At 36.6% G+C, this 17,013-nt stretch overlaps 2 protein-coding genes across 8 annotated transcripts; one reads left to right on the top strand and one right to left on the bottom strand.

Moving 5' to 3' along the window:
• Positions 1-234: 234 nt before the first annotated feature.
• LOC124297278 (THO complex subunit 1) lies at positions 235-16,701 on the bottom strand. Of its 3 annotated transcripts, none has more exons than XM_046748135.1 (10): positions 16,638-16,701; positions 15,334-15,547; positions 5,507-5,675; positions 4,262-4,954; positions 3,631-3,878; positions 2,776-3,066; positions 2,404-2,553; positions 2,176-2,323; positions 1,786-2,019; positions 235-1,694 (listed from the first exon to the last, which is right to left on the bottom strand). In XM_046748135.1, the coding sequence occupies exons 3-10, from the start codon at positions 5,540-5,542 to the stop codon at positions 1,554-1,556; spliced, it is 1,941 nt and encodes a 646-aa protein (XP_046604091.1). In that variant the 5' UTR covers positions 5,543-5,675; positions 15,334-15,547; positions 16,638-16,701; the 3' UTR covers positions 235-1,553. The 3 variants fall into 3 exon arrangements, with proteins under 3 accessions (XP_046604091.1, XP_046604090.1, XP_046604092.1); XM_046748134.1 differs by having other exon boundaries at positions 235-1,709; positions 16,638-16,691; XM_046748136.1 differs by lacking the exon at positions 5,507-5,675 and having other exon boundaries at positions 235-1,709; positions 16,638-16,690.
• On the top strand, positions 6,315-15,365 carry LOC124297279 (mitochondrial cardiolipin hydrolase). 5 transcript variants are annotated; one of them, XM_046748137.1, is made up of 4 exons: positions 6,315-6,504; positions 12,206-12,446; positions 13,680-13,870; positions 14,609-15,365. In XM_046748137.1, exons 2-4 carry the CDS (start codon positions 12,214-12,216, stop codon positions 14,824-14,826), a joined length of 642 nt encoding a protein of 213 aa, XP_046604093.1. In that variant the 5' UTR covers positions 6,315-6,504; positions 12,206-12,213; the 3' UTR covers positions 14,827-15,365. The 5 variants fall into 5 exon arrangements, with proteins under 5 accessions (XP_046604093.1, XP_046604095.1, XP_046604096.1 ...); XM_046748139.1 differs by having other exon boundaries at positions 6,320-6,438; XM_046748140.1 differs by having other exon boundaries at positions 6,320-6,438; positions 12,191-12,446.
• Positions 16,702-17,013: the final 312 nt, after the last annotated feature.

Genomic DNA, 17,013 nt, shown 5'->3' with positions numbered 1-17,013 from the left:
TTATTCTAACGATTTTTTTTTCTGACAATACTTTGAGCAACTTTACAGCTTGTCAGACAAATTTTATAGTATATGAAACTAGTCGAAGGGAAAATATCAGGCTTCAAGGGAGTGTTTCACATTCAAAGTTTGTAGAACCGATTGAAACTAGTCATGATCACAACTAAATAGTGAAATTTTCAGACACAATTCTTCAATTCACCTATTTTTGTTTTTTAATTTTTGTTCAAATTACAGCTACAAAATTTGTATAAAAATCTGTCCAAAAATTTGTTTCAGTAATTTTGCAGAAAAATAAGTTTAGATTTCTCTTTTGTCTGTCCCACAAGCGTACAATTTAAACCTGTCAGCTAGATTTCTTTTCTCCATGATGAAAAATGTGGCCCAAGTTTTATACTTTTGAATCGCATATACAAGATTTCTATCCAGAATTATTACGTATTACAAGAATTCTAGTGGCTACTGTAATTTTGTCAACTTTGCTTTGAAATGAATGCTTAAAAGGTCCCAACGAATAAGTCATTTGAAAAAATAAGACGGCATATTTAATGTTACCTGACACAGCTAAAGTATAGTGCATATGGCTATAGTGAAAAAAATAACGGGTAATCTGGATTATTTTATTGAAATGACTTGTCGATGGGTGAATATTAATAAATCATCTTCACCCCAGCTGCAAAGAAACCAATCGATGGCCTAAATTGCAGGCATCAAATAGGTGTAACTGAATTGGTCAAGTGGCAAGAACGTAACGAGTGTATTCATAGATTAAACACTATTTACTGTAGCAACATACGTATAGTAAACAGATAATATTAAACTAGTCAAGCAGCGTTGATTCTAGAGGCTCAAAGTGAATCCAGAAACGACTGCCTCCACATAACAGTCAAAATAACATTTGTTACTATCGTAGAAGAATACTATCATCGTTAATCGTCTACTTGATAAAATTACCAGCTCCAAACCAATATCTGTAACGTAGGAGTATACAATATACACGACAAGAAGAAGACGAAGAAGATGAAGAGGAATCGCAATGACGCGTGAATTATTTATTAGTTGTACGTATCGCTGCATACGTGCGTGAGTATGTGTGTGTGCGTGTGTGTGTGTATGGGCGAGAAATACGATTTGTATACTTGTTCGAGGATATTGTATTACGCATAAAAGATTCGTATTATACCACGAAAAATTTTACTGCAGTGCCCAATTTATTACCAAGTGAATACTCTTTAGATCTGTATTCACGTTACGTTCATTTCATTTTTATATGATTTATATTAAAATTACTTTAATTGTGATGTTCATATTAATTCCATATACACTACTATTTTCATTTGGGATAAAATACAAAGAGAATTTTACGAAAAAACAATTTTGACGAAAATTATTCTCAACCTCTCTAATCCGCTCGATTGTTCTTAGTGTTTTTGAAAATTTAAGAACAAACAAATTTTCTCCTGTCTTCAGCCACGTAAAGCAGCTGCAGTAGTCCTCGATAGTCCTCGATCAGTCACATTGATTACACTCTAGAAACAGATTAAGAACATGTTTTAGCTCTTCAATACAGCAACTGCCTCTGTAAAGCCCAATCCCTCGAGGATGTAAGCCAAATTTTCGATCGATGCATCCTCGTCCTCTTCGGCCCAGATTTCTAACATACTTTTACACTGTTCGTACTGTGTTCGTTTCTTCTGAAAGAATGCGATCTGTAATAAAGGAAAATTGGAAAGTTGTTTGGGTCTCCGAGTTTCGTCAATATTAAATTTATGCCAAGGTGCTCACTTCGTTGGCATGGTACCCGAATTTCGCTGCTAGATCTTTCCAGTTCCCTTTTAATATATCTGACAGTTTCGCAACAATATCGGCCGTCACTTTGTTGAATTTACTGAACTTTGTTGTTGATGCATCAACCTCAACTTGTTCGGTCTCTTGTTTAAGTACGTCCTCGTTGAATTCGGCCTCGTTTCCGTCGGTGGGAATTTCTTCGGATTCTGTTTTTATGTCCGACTGCGTTTGCTAAGAAAATGAAATGAAGAAATGAAAGAGACTATGATGATATGTTCACTTCATAATAATTAAGATAAATATTTTTCGAGATTAAGCTTTGTTCAAAGACTACTTAAACTTCTATTAATGTACATTTTAGCAGTTAGTTAATATCGCGAATATTACCGGTCGATCTTTGGCGATTTTCTTTATCATAGCTTCCAAATACTCTGGTAATTTGTTGATGGGGTTATTCCCGTGTACAAAAAAATGAGGACTCCGCCTAGCGAGTAATCGCAGTGCTCTCCAACCAAAGTTACCATCATTTACTTTCCTGCAAAGGGAAAAACGAATATAAAACTTTCTCGAAACACAAAAATGGGTAAGAATCAGGAAATACTTCGTCATACGTACTTGTATTCATCATCGACCATCGCAGCTGGATCCAATTGCTCTATAGCTTCGGCGAAATAAGTTTCTAGGGAAGGCAGGAAGTCTCTGTCCATTGATTTACAAGCCTCCAAATTGTTGGGGCACAAATTCCATAGCTTTGTCAACTCAGGACTGAAACAATGAGGTCATTGGAATGAAATTCATGTTAGATTATCAAGCTTTAGGAGAAAATGATGCAGCTACAGATAAGAAATTAGAAAAAAAATGGTTAATAACAAAGTTAAAAACCAATTTGAATCATGAAGACTTTACCATCATGAAAATGAATAAAAGTATGTGTAATCAAGATTAGAAAGTGATGAAGTCATTAAATCATTTCAAATAGGTACTTACTTTCCTAAATGATACTTTTTTTCATCTTCGGCAGCTCGGATTACGTCACCGATCCGTCTTTTTTGTTTTCTTGGTTCTTCTCCCTCAGAGTTGGATTCAAGAGCAGGCCTCTTAAACGGTGGACATCCATGATTCTTCCAGGCATTCCAGTGTTCTTCTCGTTTTAAAATGTTTTTTACAGTTTCCGCAAAATCAGATCCATTGGGAGGTGTTTCAGAGAGTAATAAATACACTTGGTCTGTTGTTGTCTTGACCCATTCGACTTGATCAGGTTTCAGCTCGTGTGTTTCGCTAAACGAAGACAGTGATCACAAAAAGATTAAGGTCAGAAACGAAATTGTTATCGATTCAAGAACAGGCAAATGATCGATGTAATTCATATAAAAATACAAACATCGACATGAATTATTCACCGCATAATGTTGGGATGCAATATTGGCCTGGTTTGGATCCGATGTGTTTTTTTAATCTGTATAACTCTACTTGAAATGTAGCTAAGGGCTCCACAGGCATATTGAAATATTCTGTATACTGTGGAGCAAGGTCTCAAGGGACTAACAGCTAGTTTAACACTCATCAGTAATACTTGTTTGCAAACTTAAATTTACATAACATAAATGCAAGGATGCAAGCAAATGCTAGCCATATTTCTTCTTCATTAATTCACAAAAAAAAGAAACAGAAGAGAGGAGAAAACAAGTAACAGTCTACTTTTTGACACATTCAGGTTGCGATGTGGCATTGGACGGTGAAATTATGTCTGACTTGACATGTGGAATGAGCGTTATTTTGAAGTTGCAGTGAAATCATGTATAATTTGATTTTTATAATGAATTTAGTAGAATATGAACTTACGCTTTGAACTTTACGGCGCTGTTGAGGTACTGAAAGAGTATCAGGAACTGAAGTAGTACGTATCTCCTAAAGTTCGAATCTGACAACTGCAACTCTAACAGCTTCTGATTAGTGAGATACTTTGCGAAGTAGTGAGTTTCCTTGTAGTTTTCCTCCGACGAAGTGTCCATCTTTGTACATTTTGTTGGAAGGCTACGCTGCTCTTCTAATTTGAAAGACGTGAACGCTGACAAGACGTGCGACGTATGCTATAATCAATTGATGACACTGATGCAAACAAGTATAAAAATAATACAGGTCTGCGAAATATAACTTTTCATTTCCCCCTCAAGTAATAATGCTTATTGTTAGGTATTTACGTATTTTGAATTAAAATATATTAATAATTTTTTTTACTGCATATCCAGTTTACTTTATACCTAAACATTCAGTTTTATGTTCATTTTATTTCTTTCCATAAAAATAGTTCAAAAATACATCTCGACTCGCTGTAAAAAAAACTAGCGCTATATTTTAATTCATTATATTTAAATAACTAAAAAAAAGGATTATTACTTGAGGGGGATATTAAAAGTTATATTTCCCAGACCTGTGCAATCTAAATGGAATAATGGTAGAAATGGATATTTACAGCAGAGAAAACCTTCCAATGCATTTTATTATAGCACTGATTTGGATTTCTGAAAAAGTCTTGCAGCGCCCAGAATTTTCGGTACAGATTGTAATCTATTGGAATTTTGTTCTCAGTATTGTCGCCATCTTCTACGATCTGCTCAAGCACTTCTTTCTCTGATTTCTCATTGCCAAATTCTGTGTGATTGTCGAGATTAAATTCACTAACTATGTTCAACCCTGACCTCTCAGAGAATGGGAAAAATTTGGCAAGGAATAGAAGAATCCTTCCACAAAATACAGTTTGTTGAGAGCGAGAAAGTCTTCTGAGCAGATCGTTGCACATCCTGAGTAAATTGTTTTTACAGGCACTGAAAAATATCTCTTCTTTCCACACAACAACATTGTTCTCAACAAACGTGAATAACTTTTCACATCGGTCCAATGTCATGCAATCAAATATGTCACCGAGTAATATGACTGGCATGCTAGCCGTTGTTAAATCTTTCCTACATAATTCGATACAAAACGTTATGTAAGATTCAAGATGCTGTACGTTTCCCACAGAATCATCCAGCAGTACAGTAAGCAGCGTATCTCGCAGCGCTTGATCGACTATTGACTTTCTATTCGAGACATTTGTGTTCATTTCCAGACACTTTTTTTGGAATCCGGATAAATCTGACAACTTGAAGCATTTTTCCAGGTGGTTCTGAAATATAAAATTAAATGTGTTGTTATTTTCAACTTTACAGGAAGTGTTATAAATCAATGAAATTAACGAAGCACTTATTTTCGGTGCTTGTCAATCGCTCAGCAACTATGCACATGCTCTTTATTTTGCACAGTAGTTGCGTAGTATTTTTTCCCTACCTTTCTCTACCCGTATGGCTTGAATTACAGAATTCAACAGCTGATCCCGAGTTTGAACTGATCTTTAGTTAAAATTTACAAAACCAAGCTGTGCAACACTACAAGTTACGAATGAACACGATAGCTAATCATCATCGATCTATGACAATAGACACTGAGGGGAACAAATCGGCGGATGAATTAGATTGCGAAGCAAAGGTGCAAAAAACTTAAACATTCATCAATATTGCCTTCGGCTAAATTTTGCTAACTTGAATTGAATTAGTTGAGCTTCATCAATCTACAAACAAACTTAATTTGTACTAGGTTCAGTTAAGTTAGGTTATGTATTAGTAAACAACATTGCCGCCTGCTTGAGTCTTATTTCTAACTGAAAAAGCGGCCTACTTACGTTGTAATCATGCCTCAGTGTCTCGAAAGAAGCCATCGTCGTGTTTCGGCGGTACGCTGATTTATCAATATCTTGCAACTATCAGCACTATCAAACACTTTTCACTTGCTTCTCACAATCACCCACCGCTTGTCTACCCTTCGATAACCGCTGGCTCCACTTCACTCCTCTGCCGAGAAGAAAGAGGTTAGGAAGTCAAACACTGCATGAAGCGCCGAGACTGCCTAGCGGAAAGCTGGCGAAGCTTCTCGTAACGCGTCTATTGATGCATGTTTAGTTATCGATGCGTATTTGAGTTGCCTATATGCAGGCGTCCAGGCCTGTTGACGTTACGGAAAAAGTCACGTGACCGCACTGAAGTCACATGACCACACTGATGCGTGAACGGCACCGATTACAACTGATTACTACCGTTGACTGAAGACTGTCAACGTCACTACATAATACATCATTGCCTAGAGATCGGTAATGAGCGGAAACTGACACGTGATTACGTTTCGTTGTTGTTGCACGGTTGCACGGTGCAACGTGCAAGTTGGCCGAATCAAATTACTGGAGCTGTTTTTTCACGTGCAGCAGACAGCTGGATGCAACAGCAACAAAAATACACTAATTCGTCAATGATTCTGGTGTTTTTTTTTCCAGCTTTTTGCAGTCATGAATATTGCTGTTTAAAGTAGAAATAAACCTATTTCTACAGCAGTTGGTTTTGCTGCATGCAACAGAAGTCCCCCCACTACGTACGTAGCAAGCAGCCAATGAGAGCATTTTGCTGTTGCTGCATCCAACTGTTTGCTGGACGTGAAAATACAGCAAATACAGAAGCGGGGTTTTTACTTCATAGTGGAGTTTGCTGTTTGTGTGTAGTGTTACTGGTTGCATTCGAACAATGTCGAAGTTCATCCGCCACGTGCGTCGTTATCACGATTAGAGTGTGTATTTTGTATATCTTCGTACAGGCTTTTATCGCGAAGAATAAACTTTGAATCCAGTTTGAGGTTAGAAAATTGTTTCCCAACTCTTTTATAGGTGATTGTTTTCTTCCTTTTGAGGTTATATTTCGAAGACTCATATGATAATTTATCGGTCTTTAGCGGAGCACAATACACTTTATAACAACAAAACCATCACATCACAACAAATTTCAGGCCGAACTAATGTTTTCGTAAATACTCTCAAAGGGGTGTCCTAGTCGATTTTGAGGTCGTATATACCTTCAAATATCGAAGTCCACGTATCGAACGCGAAAAAGGGCTCAACAGCCTCCAGTCTATACACAATTCTGAAGAAAGATATTCAAATATATTTTCATTCGACGCAGAAATAAAGAAAGGGCATGAATTCTACGACTTTACTATTGCAATTTCTTAGAATCCATGGCATTTCTTTATTTATGCGTCAAATAACAATGTGTTGGCGTGTTCTTGTTCAAACTTACGAATCGAATGGAACTATTAACCCCGTTTTCGCGTTTGAGATACGTGAATTTCGATATTGGAGATCTATACGTCAACGTTGAAATATCGAAGTCTATAAACCGCTCGTTATTTCTGAACTACAGGCTTGTCTGACGATGAAATCCAGTCAAAAGAATGCTATGACAATAAGTCAGTCTTCGTCGATCATCTGTGGAAAATTTACAAAAAAATGGTTTTTCGTTGATATATCCGTATGCGTTCATCCTATACCAAAAATTCTCAAATTTAAAATGGAGCTTATCAAATTTCTACAACCGTGCAAACACCAGATAAATTTCGGCGACCACGACGCGGCGTCTGGCGTGGATAATGTAGAATTCTGCTTGAGCATTGTACCTATCGAGCTAGTAATCAGATTTTAAGTTTTGAACGAATTTATTTTCGAAGAAAAAAGCAATGCAGATAAAGCTTTTTGTGCGATTTCGTTACATTGAAAACCTTCGAAGTTTATAAGTGGTCAAAGTTTGTACTTTATGACCAAGATTTTCCGTACTTTTTTGAGCGAGCTGCGAATACTTCCCGAATCGAATACATGTAAGAATTTCCGTCTTGTATAGCCGAAAATTCTCAGTCCATAATATTACTTACCATGAAATTTTTATCCAAAAATACATCTTGCCGCTGACAAGTGGGGTGCGTGATGGTTTTATGGCGCGTCATCGATGCGTAAAATCAGTTTTCCGCAAATGTCTTCCTACCTATTTATTCTACGATGAAAAATATATCTATACATTTTTGTCGTAGGACTAACGCATGCGGAAGTATCCAAGAAAAACCATTTTTTTTTTCAACGCTTTCGCTCATGATCAACGTAAAGCCCGGTACAGAGATGCGGGGACTTTTCAGATTTTGTTTTTGATACGAAAATTAACGTATCCTTTTCTTTTTGTTTGGTTTTGTTTTCTCTAATTTTCCTGGACTACATGTATGGAATTGCGCTGAAATCGCTGTGTTCAGGTCAACGATATATACAGTCTTCGATTAAATAGCCAAAATCCGTGAAGTTCAACGCAGGCATCCTCTTACTTCTAACGAAACAAAACCAACATACTAATTTCGCAGTGATACCATGATTTTGAAATTCCAATATCTTCAAACTCATTTGAAACTTGACAATAGTGATTTTTTGTGATTTCTCGTTATATTATCGTTATATTATCGTTACCAACTTCAACCTCGTAATAAATCTTACACTTCGCATTTCTCAATCATAGACTTACAGTGATAGACTGTGTGCACTTACGGGGCTGCTGAAGACACGATCGAAAGACAGAGCTAGTCCTGCAGTGTTTTTTTAATAAGCCTATATGTGTTTTTCTCGCCAAGCCACTGATTAGAGTGAGAGGAAATACCTGCGGCTGATGTTTTCTCTGTCTTGTCACAGCTTCAGCTCGCTGCACAGCGCGCACAGTCTATTTCTACTGCGTTAAACGTGGAGACATGCCACGTTGGCGCCTAGGCATAGGCAACCAAGCGCTACATTTCATTACTGATTGTGAGATGGAAAATTGTAACTCCGATTAGCTATGTGTAGGTGCTGAGGTGGCTTGCTTCCACGTATAGTATAGGTCTAGTAATAAGTCCATGGTTTTAATACGTCATCACGCGATGTCCTAAAGGTGGTAACTTCCCGATATTTCTAAAGATGGCATGACCATTTGAGCACAATCGATCAATATCTTTATAGAGATTTAGTGTTTTTTTGCTGCTCCAGTCGTTTCGGAGGAATCAGGAGCGATGCCAGGTTGGGAAAAATTGGTATTACCTCAAGTACAATTTTTTTTTTTTTTTCAATGATAATAATAATAACAACGGTTTACTTCGTTGTTACATAGTTGCTTGAATTTCACGTCAAAATGAATTTTAAATTATTGACACTAGCTTGGAAAACTCAAAGCTATACCTGGTATAGTAAAAATACGAAATTACGGGAAATATCCTTTATTTCAGAAATTACACGACCGATATCCACTTCTAGAATTAGTTTCTCGGAAGAACCCCACTGCACGATTTTGCTGATCATGAACTCCACGTTCCCCATAAACGACTACTCTGAAATATATGAAAAAACTTTCAAAGTAAGAACCAGGCGGTTGAGTCGAACTACAAGCTTGGCGAACATGGAGAGTCATTTAAAAGACCCTCCAGCGATTGTCTGAGCATAACCATGAGCGATGAGGACAAAAAAAAAAACATACCTAATTGAGGTCTGCCATTACTGAAATTCTTCCGAGTCGGGTCTAGTCGGGTGTTATGGGCTGGATTTCAATTGGCTATTATTTATTTACGGAAAACCAAAATTCGCCACAATAAATTAACGCTCATGCAAAGACAAAATTCCTAAATACGATTTACCTGAGATGGACGCGGAGTTTTCCTCTTTTGGTTGAGTTTTCAAAATAAAAGCTTTCACTCACCCTTCGTTGATCTTAATGATTCGAGCTGTGAACGGCTCTGCGTGATCGACGATGACTAGATATGATATGAATTGACAATATTTAGGCACGATTAATCTGATTGCGTCAGCTGAATTACTAAATGTATGAAATGTTTGCTAATAATTGTCTGCTAGCACTTTAGAATCGATCCCTACACTTTAAAGCTGTTATCTAAAACGGGGTCTTGTGAAAGGGTTTTCAAAAGAAAGAAGGATAATTCACGAAGGCCAAACATGGCGCCGGTCAATATACTAAAATGGGTACGGAGATAGTTTGGTAAATTTGTCAGTTTGATTTACTTACGTTGAAGGTAATTAATTTGATTGATTCACAAAATAGATTAAACACAATGATTAAGTTTATTCAAATTTAGTTGGATAAAGATTATAGCGGTTGAATGTTATTATTAAAATAATGATATTCAAATAAAAGAAAAGTACGGAATTTCTTCAGAGTTATTTAACTTGTCTTGATTCTAAGAGATTGTGTGAATCACTCTGATGTAATGATGGTTTGGACTGACTGCTTGAAAGGTTTTCGATGAACTGCTCTAGTTAGACGACGTTTCAGAACTATTCTGTTAAAAGATTTTTGTTGAACCTGTCTCGAATAGAAGGTTTTGAAGAACTATGCTATTTTTGCACACTGCGACGCTCTTCTGAGTTCATTCTTGAGCTTGCGGTTTTCTAACGTGCTTCCTAATTCGGCCATTTATGGGAATTTTTGGAATTGAATTTTTTTATGGGAAGAGGACCAATACGGAAGATTTACGTATGTTGAGATGATATTTTGGGCAATTTCCGTACTTGCTGAATTCCGTACGGGTTTATTACGCTGTACGTGCACGTCAATTCCTGCATCTCCGAAAATATCATAAAGTGATTTTCGGGCATCTGGTTTGTCTTTAACGAACTGTCGTTGAATGCTGAATAGTTTTTTCTTAAGTATTGGTGGGATGAATAGTCAAAGCCATAAAAGGTATTAGGACGGCGAAAATGCTTTGACCGTTAGCTTGCGATCTTGAAAGGATACCACTCGTTCTCCGGTGTGGACCTTCTGGTACGTACGTGCACGTAAGTTTGGATTCAGACTGCCGTTAATATTAATTGACTTTAAGGTTAACATAAGCAAGAATGAATGTTTCTCAAGGCGTTTAGAAGTCAAAAGAAATCATATGCATGCGAAGCGTACGGAAATTTAAAGCAAAATATAATGACTTAAAACCAAGTTATAAAGCTTATAAGTATAGTATGTGAAAAGAATGTATCAAATTATCAATCCGTGGAATTGAATAGGTGATGCAAAATGAGGCAAATATTTAGGGGCGTTTGGGATCGAGGACGGGTACCCGAAAATTTCAGATTACCACAAAATTGTGGGTATGCGAAAATCTCGAGTCACCAAAAAGTTCCGAGTACCTCGAAAATTTTGGTTTTGCCGAAAAGTGCGGAGTTTTCGAAAATTTTATTCACGACTGTTTTCGCTTCTCCAAAAATAACGGGATTTTAAAGTCAACGGAGACTTTTAAAAATTTCGAACTTGTGTCATTTCCGAAATCTCGGACAATCTGAACGACAATTTCATAGCCGTCTGGAATTGTAAGTCGTGGAGATTTTATTCTCGAAAAGTCAGAATAGAGGCTCACTGAAAAATATACTCTCGAATTCTTTCATATCTGCTTTATTAGCACATTATCGTGAAATAATTTTATTATCGACTAGTAGAGGTGTGCGGGTACTGAAATTCTTCGGGTCGGATCGGGTCGGGTAGAATGGATTACTTTCGAGTTGGGTACTCGAAGATTTTCGGACTACCCGAAGATTTCGGGATTGCCAAAAAACCGGAGTTGAACCCGAGTTCGAATATCCAAATTTTCGGATACCCGCAAACCCCTAATATCTAGCAAGTATGAAGATGACCAAAGGAAAAATTGAAATTTTTTACCGAAAGAAGGTGAACAGAAATTCACGATGTAGTTTTTTTGGAACAACTCATTCTAAAAGTAGATAGCAGTCGTGTAATTGCTGAAATGATCAATATTCCGCGCAATTTTTTATTTTAACCACAGCAGGAATACTTTTCGAAGATGATTTTGACAATTTAAAATCTATTTTGATGTGAAATTCAAGCAATGAAATAGGGATTTAGAAATATGGTGCTTACGGATTTGATGAAGAAAATCCGTAGATATATTTTTCAGCAAAAAAAAAAAAAAAACACTGAAATTGATGAGATGTAAATGATATTATAAATAAATCTGAATGACACGTGTCTATGTTTTTAACAAATACTAATTCGTACCGACACATGTACGTACACGTACAGAAAGAACCTGCTTCATCCTGTTTTAGGGGATGTCTTCTACTTTATTGAATTATTTTAGTGGTCTACGGGTATTGTCGAAAAATACATGAGAATGTTTTTTTTTTTTTTGTGGAACTCTATTACCGAATAAATAGAAATTTGACAAGCTTACTTCCCCGTATCTCCGTAAGCTTGTGTATACTCGAGCTTGAATTTATTCGTGAATATTGAGGTATCGTAAAGTATCATTTGGCCTTTGTTTCGGAAAAATTCACAAAACGGGCAATTTATGGGGAGGCTCTTTGAAAACGTGAATCGTGAATCAATTGATAGGGGTACACAGTTTTGGGGCTTCGTGTTTTGAATTCGTTGTTTCTGATGCGAATCCTTCACATAAATTCTATGGTACTTTTAAAAATGATTGAAGCTGAAATATGTACACACCAATGAAACATGATTCATAGGATAATTTCGTGCAGGAATCACGATGATGAAGAACATGTGGATTTTTGGCCGTTCCAACAAGGTGGTGATCGTAGTTTTCACGGGAGTTTTGGCCACAGAACTATTATGGCAATTGTATAAAAGAACTCGAAGTAAAATACCATCAAAGAGCATCAACGAGGTTCTTTTTTTCTCTGAAGAATCATCCAACTGTCGGATGCACGCCGTCTCTAGAACACCTTGCGACCGTTCCAACTGTTCGGTTACACAATTGAGGTGAGAATCAATCGAGATAATGCGATAGGAATATCGATGAAAAGATTTTTAGAGACGTTTGATGTACCTTGGGTGCCATACTAATTTCGAGATCAGGCTTTCACGTTTAATAAAGCCGAAAAAGACAGTCTAACTTTGTCGAAAAACCGATTGAAGTAGGCTCCTCATTTTGGAAAAAAAAAATTAAAATTTTCGACCGTTCTTGAATCTTCTCAAAGAGTTCTAGAGTTCCGGATAATTTTCAAAAATAGTTCCGGTCAATTAGGGTTCAAAAAATTAATTTCAAAAAATGGGGTGCCAACTTCGCTGATCACTTCGTTTTCGAAAAAATAAGTTTTTGCTGCGAGTTCTGGATGGTATTCGAATTGTTCTACAGTTCTATGCTCATATGAGAAATAGTTCTGGTTATTTACCACTAATAAAATAGAAAATAAAAAATAACAAAAATGCTAGCACTCCGTTATTTAAAACCAGTAATTTTTTTTTTCAGAATTCTAGAGTTTCAGCCGATTGAAATTTTTTTATTTTGCTTCGTTACCGAGATATCGAACAAAATATCCACGCGCATTACTTACAGCGAAAATTAATTTTAACCATTCCCGAAGTTCCGATGAGAGTTTCGCATATACGAGCGTGAGTTCCGTCAATCATTCGAATGAATTTTTCCGATTCAATCAGAATTCGAAGAGTTCTCGAGCTTATTCTGAAATCGTCTTAGAACTCGAAAAAATTGCCGTACTTTAATTATGGGGTGCTAGCATTGTTGTTATTTTTTTTATTGTTTATTATTTTCTTACAATTGGTGGTAAACAACGAGAAATATTTCTCATATGGGTATAGAACTGTAGAACTATTTGAGCACTATCCAGAACTCGTAAAAACGAAAACTTACTTTTTCCAAAATGGGGTACCAACTTCACAGAGATAATTTCGCAGCTGTTTGAAATTCAGCAAACCGTAATAAAATAGTGATTATTTCTCAACGTTTCGTTACAATAACGTTGCTAACTTCAACCTCGTAGATTTTATAACCCACCCTGCTACCAACAAACGTCATATTTCGTAACAGACAGATCACAAGATATCTATTCAATTCGAAGCGTCGAAACACCCACCCTGGAAATCTTTGCTTCAACGTCGTCATGTTGCTTTTAGTATGGAAACGGCCTGTCTGCTGTAAATGATCCGCTACGATATATACGACTTGTGAAATACGTTTTCTTTCTGCTGTAGGAAACTATGCGCATATTTGGAATCTGCTCAGCAAAATCTAGATGTTTGCATGTATCTATTCAGCTGTGAGGATCTAGCAGCAGCGATAGCCAAGGTGTTTTGTCGCGGAGTAGTTGTCAGAATTATCGTCGATGGATCAATGGCGGAAAATTCCGCCTGTGAGCGTCGTATAAGAGATTTTCGAGAACGAGGTAAGATTTTACTTAGTTCAAAGCGATTCAGGCTCTTCAAATGGCACGCGTATCATTATCTAAATCACTCCCAAACAATTTGAATAACAGGATTTCTCAGAAAGTAAGGCGATTCGTCACCATTTCGCGTAGAATTTCTAAGTCAACTTTTAGTATTTGCAGTTGATACGGTAAAATTCACAATTAATTTACTCGGAACAACGTTTTTCGACACTCTTCACGTGATATCTTGATTCGAAATAGTTTGTACGATATTGATGAAATTTCGTAGATATTCTATGCTGTTAGGTACATAGTTTCTCAAGAACTATACACGTCCGAATTAGACTCTGTAATTTAAAAATTAATCAAGTACCGAAAATCGAAGAAAATTCGAACAACGTACTGAAAAAAGAATCTGTCGTGACGAAATCAGGGTTTTAAGTTTCAAGTGCAATTACAAGTGTGTTGAACGTGAAAACATGTTTTTTGAGTTGATTAATGCATGTCGTTTAACAACGTGAAATTTATAGGGACCTCGAGAATTTCGTTTATACCCGCTAAAATCACACAATTGTAGACCATTTTTGAAATTTCAAATCTCAAAGTAGAAGCAAAGCTAGTATTTCTCACCTGTATAATCACTGAGTATTTGTGAAATTCTTCATGTAAATAGCAGCGATACAAAGTTGAATCAAAAATCAAAATAAAGGTCAAGCGAATGATGTTTAATCATTTCTTGTATAACCTCATCGCCAGGTATTCGAGTGAGGATGAAGAAATCGGAATACTTGATGCATCACAAGTTTGCGATAATTGATAGGAAGCTGATTTTGACGGGGAGTACAAATTGGACGATGCAAGCGATGCACGGAAACTGGGACAACGTCATAGTTTCGAATCAACTCGCCCTAGTCAAGCCGTTCATTGCGGAATTCGACAGAATGTGGATTTTGCTCACCACAGGCGAAGACTGATGAATATAAACTCATTTGGTTCAAACGTATACCGCAACGAAGTACGGAATAATTTGAAAAAACACTTTGATGAATATCTTTAAACAATTCTTTTACAACACTGGTTCCTAGTCGTTCTAAGACTGTATTCCCTTCTGGGAACGAAGCCGCCGTTTACGATTGATGGACCGCTTTAATCTGAAGTGCATTACGCGTTTGAATACACCGAGTAGCTATTGACGATGGTAAATTAGTAATATTCAGGAAATATTTCGAGGGAGGTTATTTAAACGTATTTCGATTCCGATTCGATACTCATAGAAATAATTGTAAGTGAAATGTTGTTCAAGACATTAATATACATATACTGTAGAGAGTCAGTGCGAGGGATTATGAAAATTGAAAGAAGAGCATGGGCATACGAAACGCATAGATTTACCAATCGATTGGCAATTTCCTGACTCGAAATACAATTCTTTGTATTTCTGCGACAAAATCTATCAAACTATCAAATATTGCGGTACATACCCATGCAGCCTAGCACACAAGTAGAGTCTTCGTCCGAACTCGATACAGATATGGCGATGACGCCTTTTTCAGTATTCACGAGGAATCCAGAATCGTAATTTATCGTCTGAATGATGCTTATGACGTACGGTCGTGATGGAGCTTTAATGCATGCGTCTGCGCTGTGACGCATGAGGATGCCGTGACGTGCGGCTTTATGCGTTGACCTTTTCATCTGAAAAATACCCCTGACCTTCAGTATAACTAGTTGAATTAATTAGCTGTTAACCTATGTCACCGCGCTGATTTGGCACACGTGCACAATCTGAACTTGTATAACACAGAACTAAGTGCAAAGTTTGAGTATTGTAATTGAATAGTCTTCCAACAGAGAAATACTCACGAAGAAGTCGTCGATATTTAGCCGTTGAAAAAAATCAGCATTGCCGAAGTGAAGAATGCCCAGGCAAAATTTTTTAACTGTACAGCTTGTGTTCGTAAAATTTTTTAGCTGTACTCGTGTACTTTGAAAATGTTCGGCCATCGAATGTGAGGTAAATATATCCAACACCTGAATAAGATCGAAATATCTATCGATTGTTTGAGCAAAATGCTGTATTTTTTAAGACTAATTAATTTTCTCAATCAATTATTTTAATGCTATTAACTTTCATTAAGTTTATTATTCTTATTACGATTTCTTGACGTTCTCTTTCGAGCAAATTTTCCAGTGTAGAATAAGAATGAAACTTCCATGATTTTCAACATGCCGTGTGTATACAAGATCCAAACGTCGAATCATTGTTATTAAACAGTATGATGAATAAAAACTTGTGCAATACATTTTTTTTTTCAAATCCCAACTCAACATTTTTCCAGCAACTGTTTTACAATACCTCTCAATAAAGTTTTTCTGTCAATGAAAAATCCAAAAATCCTCCACTCATTCAAACATAACATAAATCCGATGTTACAAAATATCATAGTTATTTAATTACGCATCGTAACATTCTCCATCTTTTTCTTTAAAGTACATGCTATAATTTCTCCGAGTCTATATTATTAGAAAAACGAACTTCGTATGATTTATTCCGAAACATATTGGTCGAGGCATATATTCCCAACTATTATACTGGCAGATTCTTTGAAATTGAATGAATATCCCAACAAATGAAAACTTCATTGAGTCTGCATTGTATTTTCAAACACATAAACGACTTTCAAAAATATTACGTAGAATTGAGACTCCATGAATAATTCAGAGACGGAAACGAAAACCGGTAATTAAACACCGACGATGAGCTTTATTCCTCGACTCAACTAACCTTTTGTGGGAGTTGCCATGACGATTGTGACATCATCCCCAGTAAGCGATCCTCAATTTCACCGTATCGCAGAACTCACTCACATTGCTTGCAAGCACGATGTATGTTCAACTTATGCTAATACGGATTATTCAGATCGCGTTGCCTCGCAATTTGTCTTCGTTTCTTAGTAGACGCAAGTATCAGGCATGCATACGTATACACAGACGATAAATCGAAATGTATCTGTCTTTGCCTTGACTATGCTTCAAAAATAGATGGACACTATAAATCTCGTCTCCAAGAATTGTTATAACTATAAATTACTGCCGAGTAGTTTCACTTACGAGATTGGCGCGATATCTAGCGGTAACCGCTAGAGCTAGAATACCGTTCG

Source organism: Neodiprion virginianus, chromosome 2, assembly GCF_021901495.1.
Source record: "Neodiprion virginianus isolate iyNeoVirg1 chromosome 2, iyNeoVirg1.1, whole genome shotgun sequence".
NCBI lineage: Eukaryota > Metazoa > Arthropoda > Insecta > Hymenoptera > Diprionidae > Neodiprion > Neodiprion virginianus.
This window is presented reverse-complemented; position numbering and strand designations above follow the sequence as displayed.

Excerpts from the sequence above, each read along its gene's own strand:
- LOC124297278 (XM_046748134.1), bottom strand. The coding sequence starts at position 5,542 with ATGGCTTCTTTCGAGACACTGAGGCATGATTACAAC. Across the intron at positions 4,955-5,506 it reads CACTGAGGCATGATTACAAC|AACCACCTGGAAAAATGCTT; the intron begins GTAAGTAGGCCG and ends TTTATATTTCAG. Across the intron at positions 2,554-2,775 it reads AAAAAGTATCATTTAGGAAA|TCCTGAGTTGACAAAGCTAT; the intron begins GTAAGTACCTAT and ends TCATTGTTTCAG.
- LOC124297279 (XM_046748137.1), top strand. The coding sequence starts at position 12,214 with ATGATGAAGAACATGTGGATTTTTGGCCGTTCCAACAAGGTGGTGATC. Across the intron at positions 12,447-13,679 it reads TGTTCGGTTACACAATTGAG|GAAACTATGCGCATATTTGG; the intron begins GTGAGAATCAAT and ends TTTCTGCTGTAG. Across the intron at positions 13,871-14,608 it reads AAGAGATTTTCGAGAACGAG|GTATTCGAGTGAGGATGAAG; the intron begins GTAAGATTTTAC and ends CCTCATCGCCAG.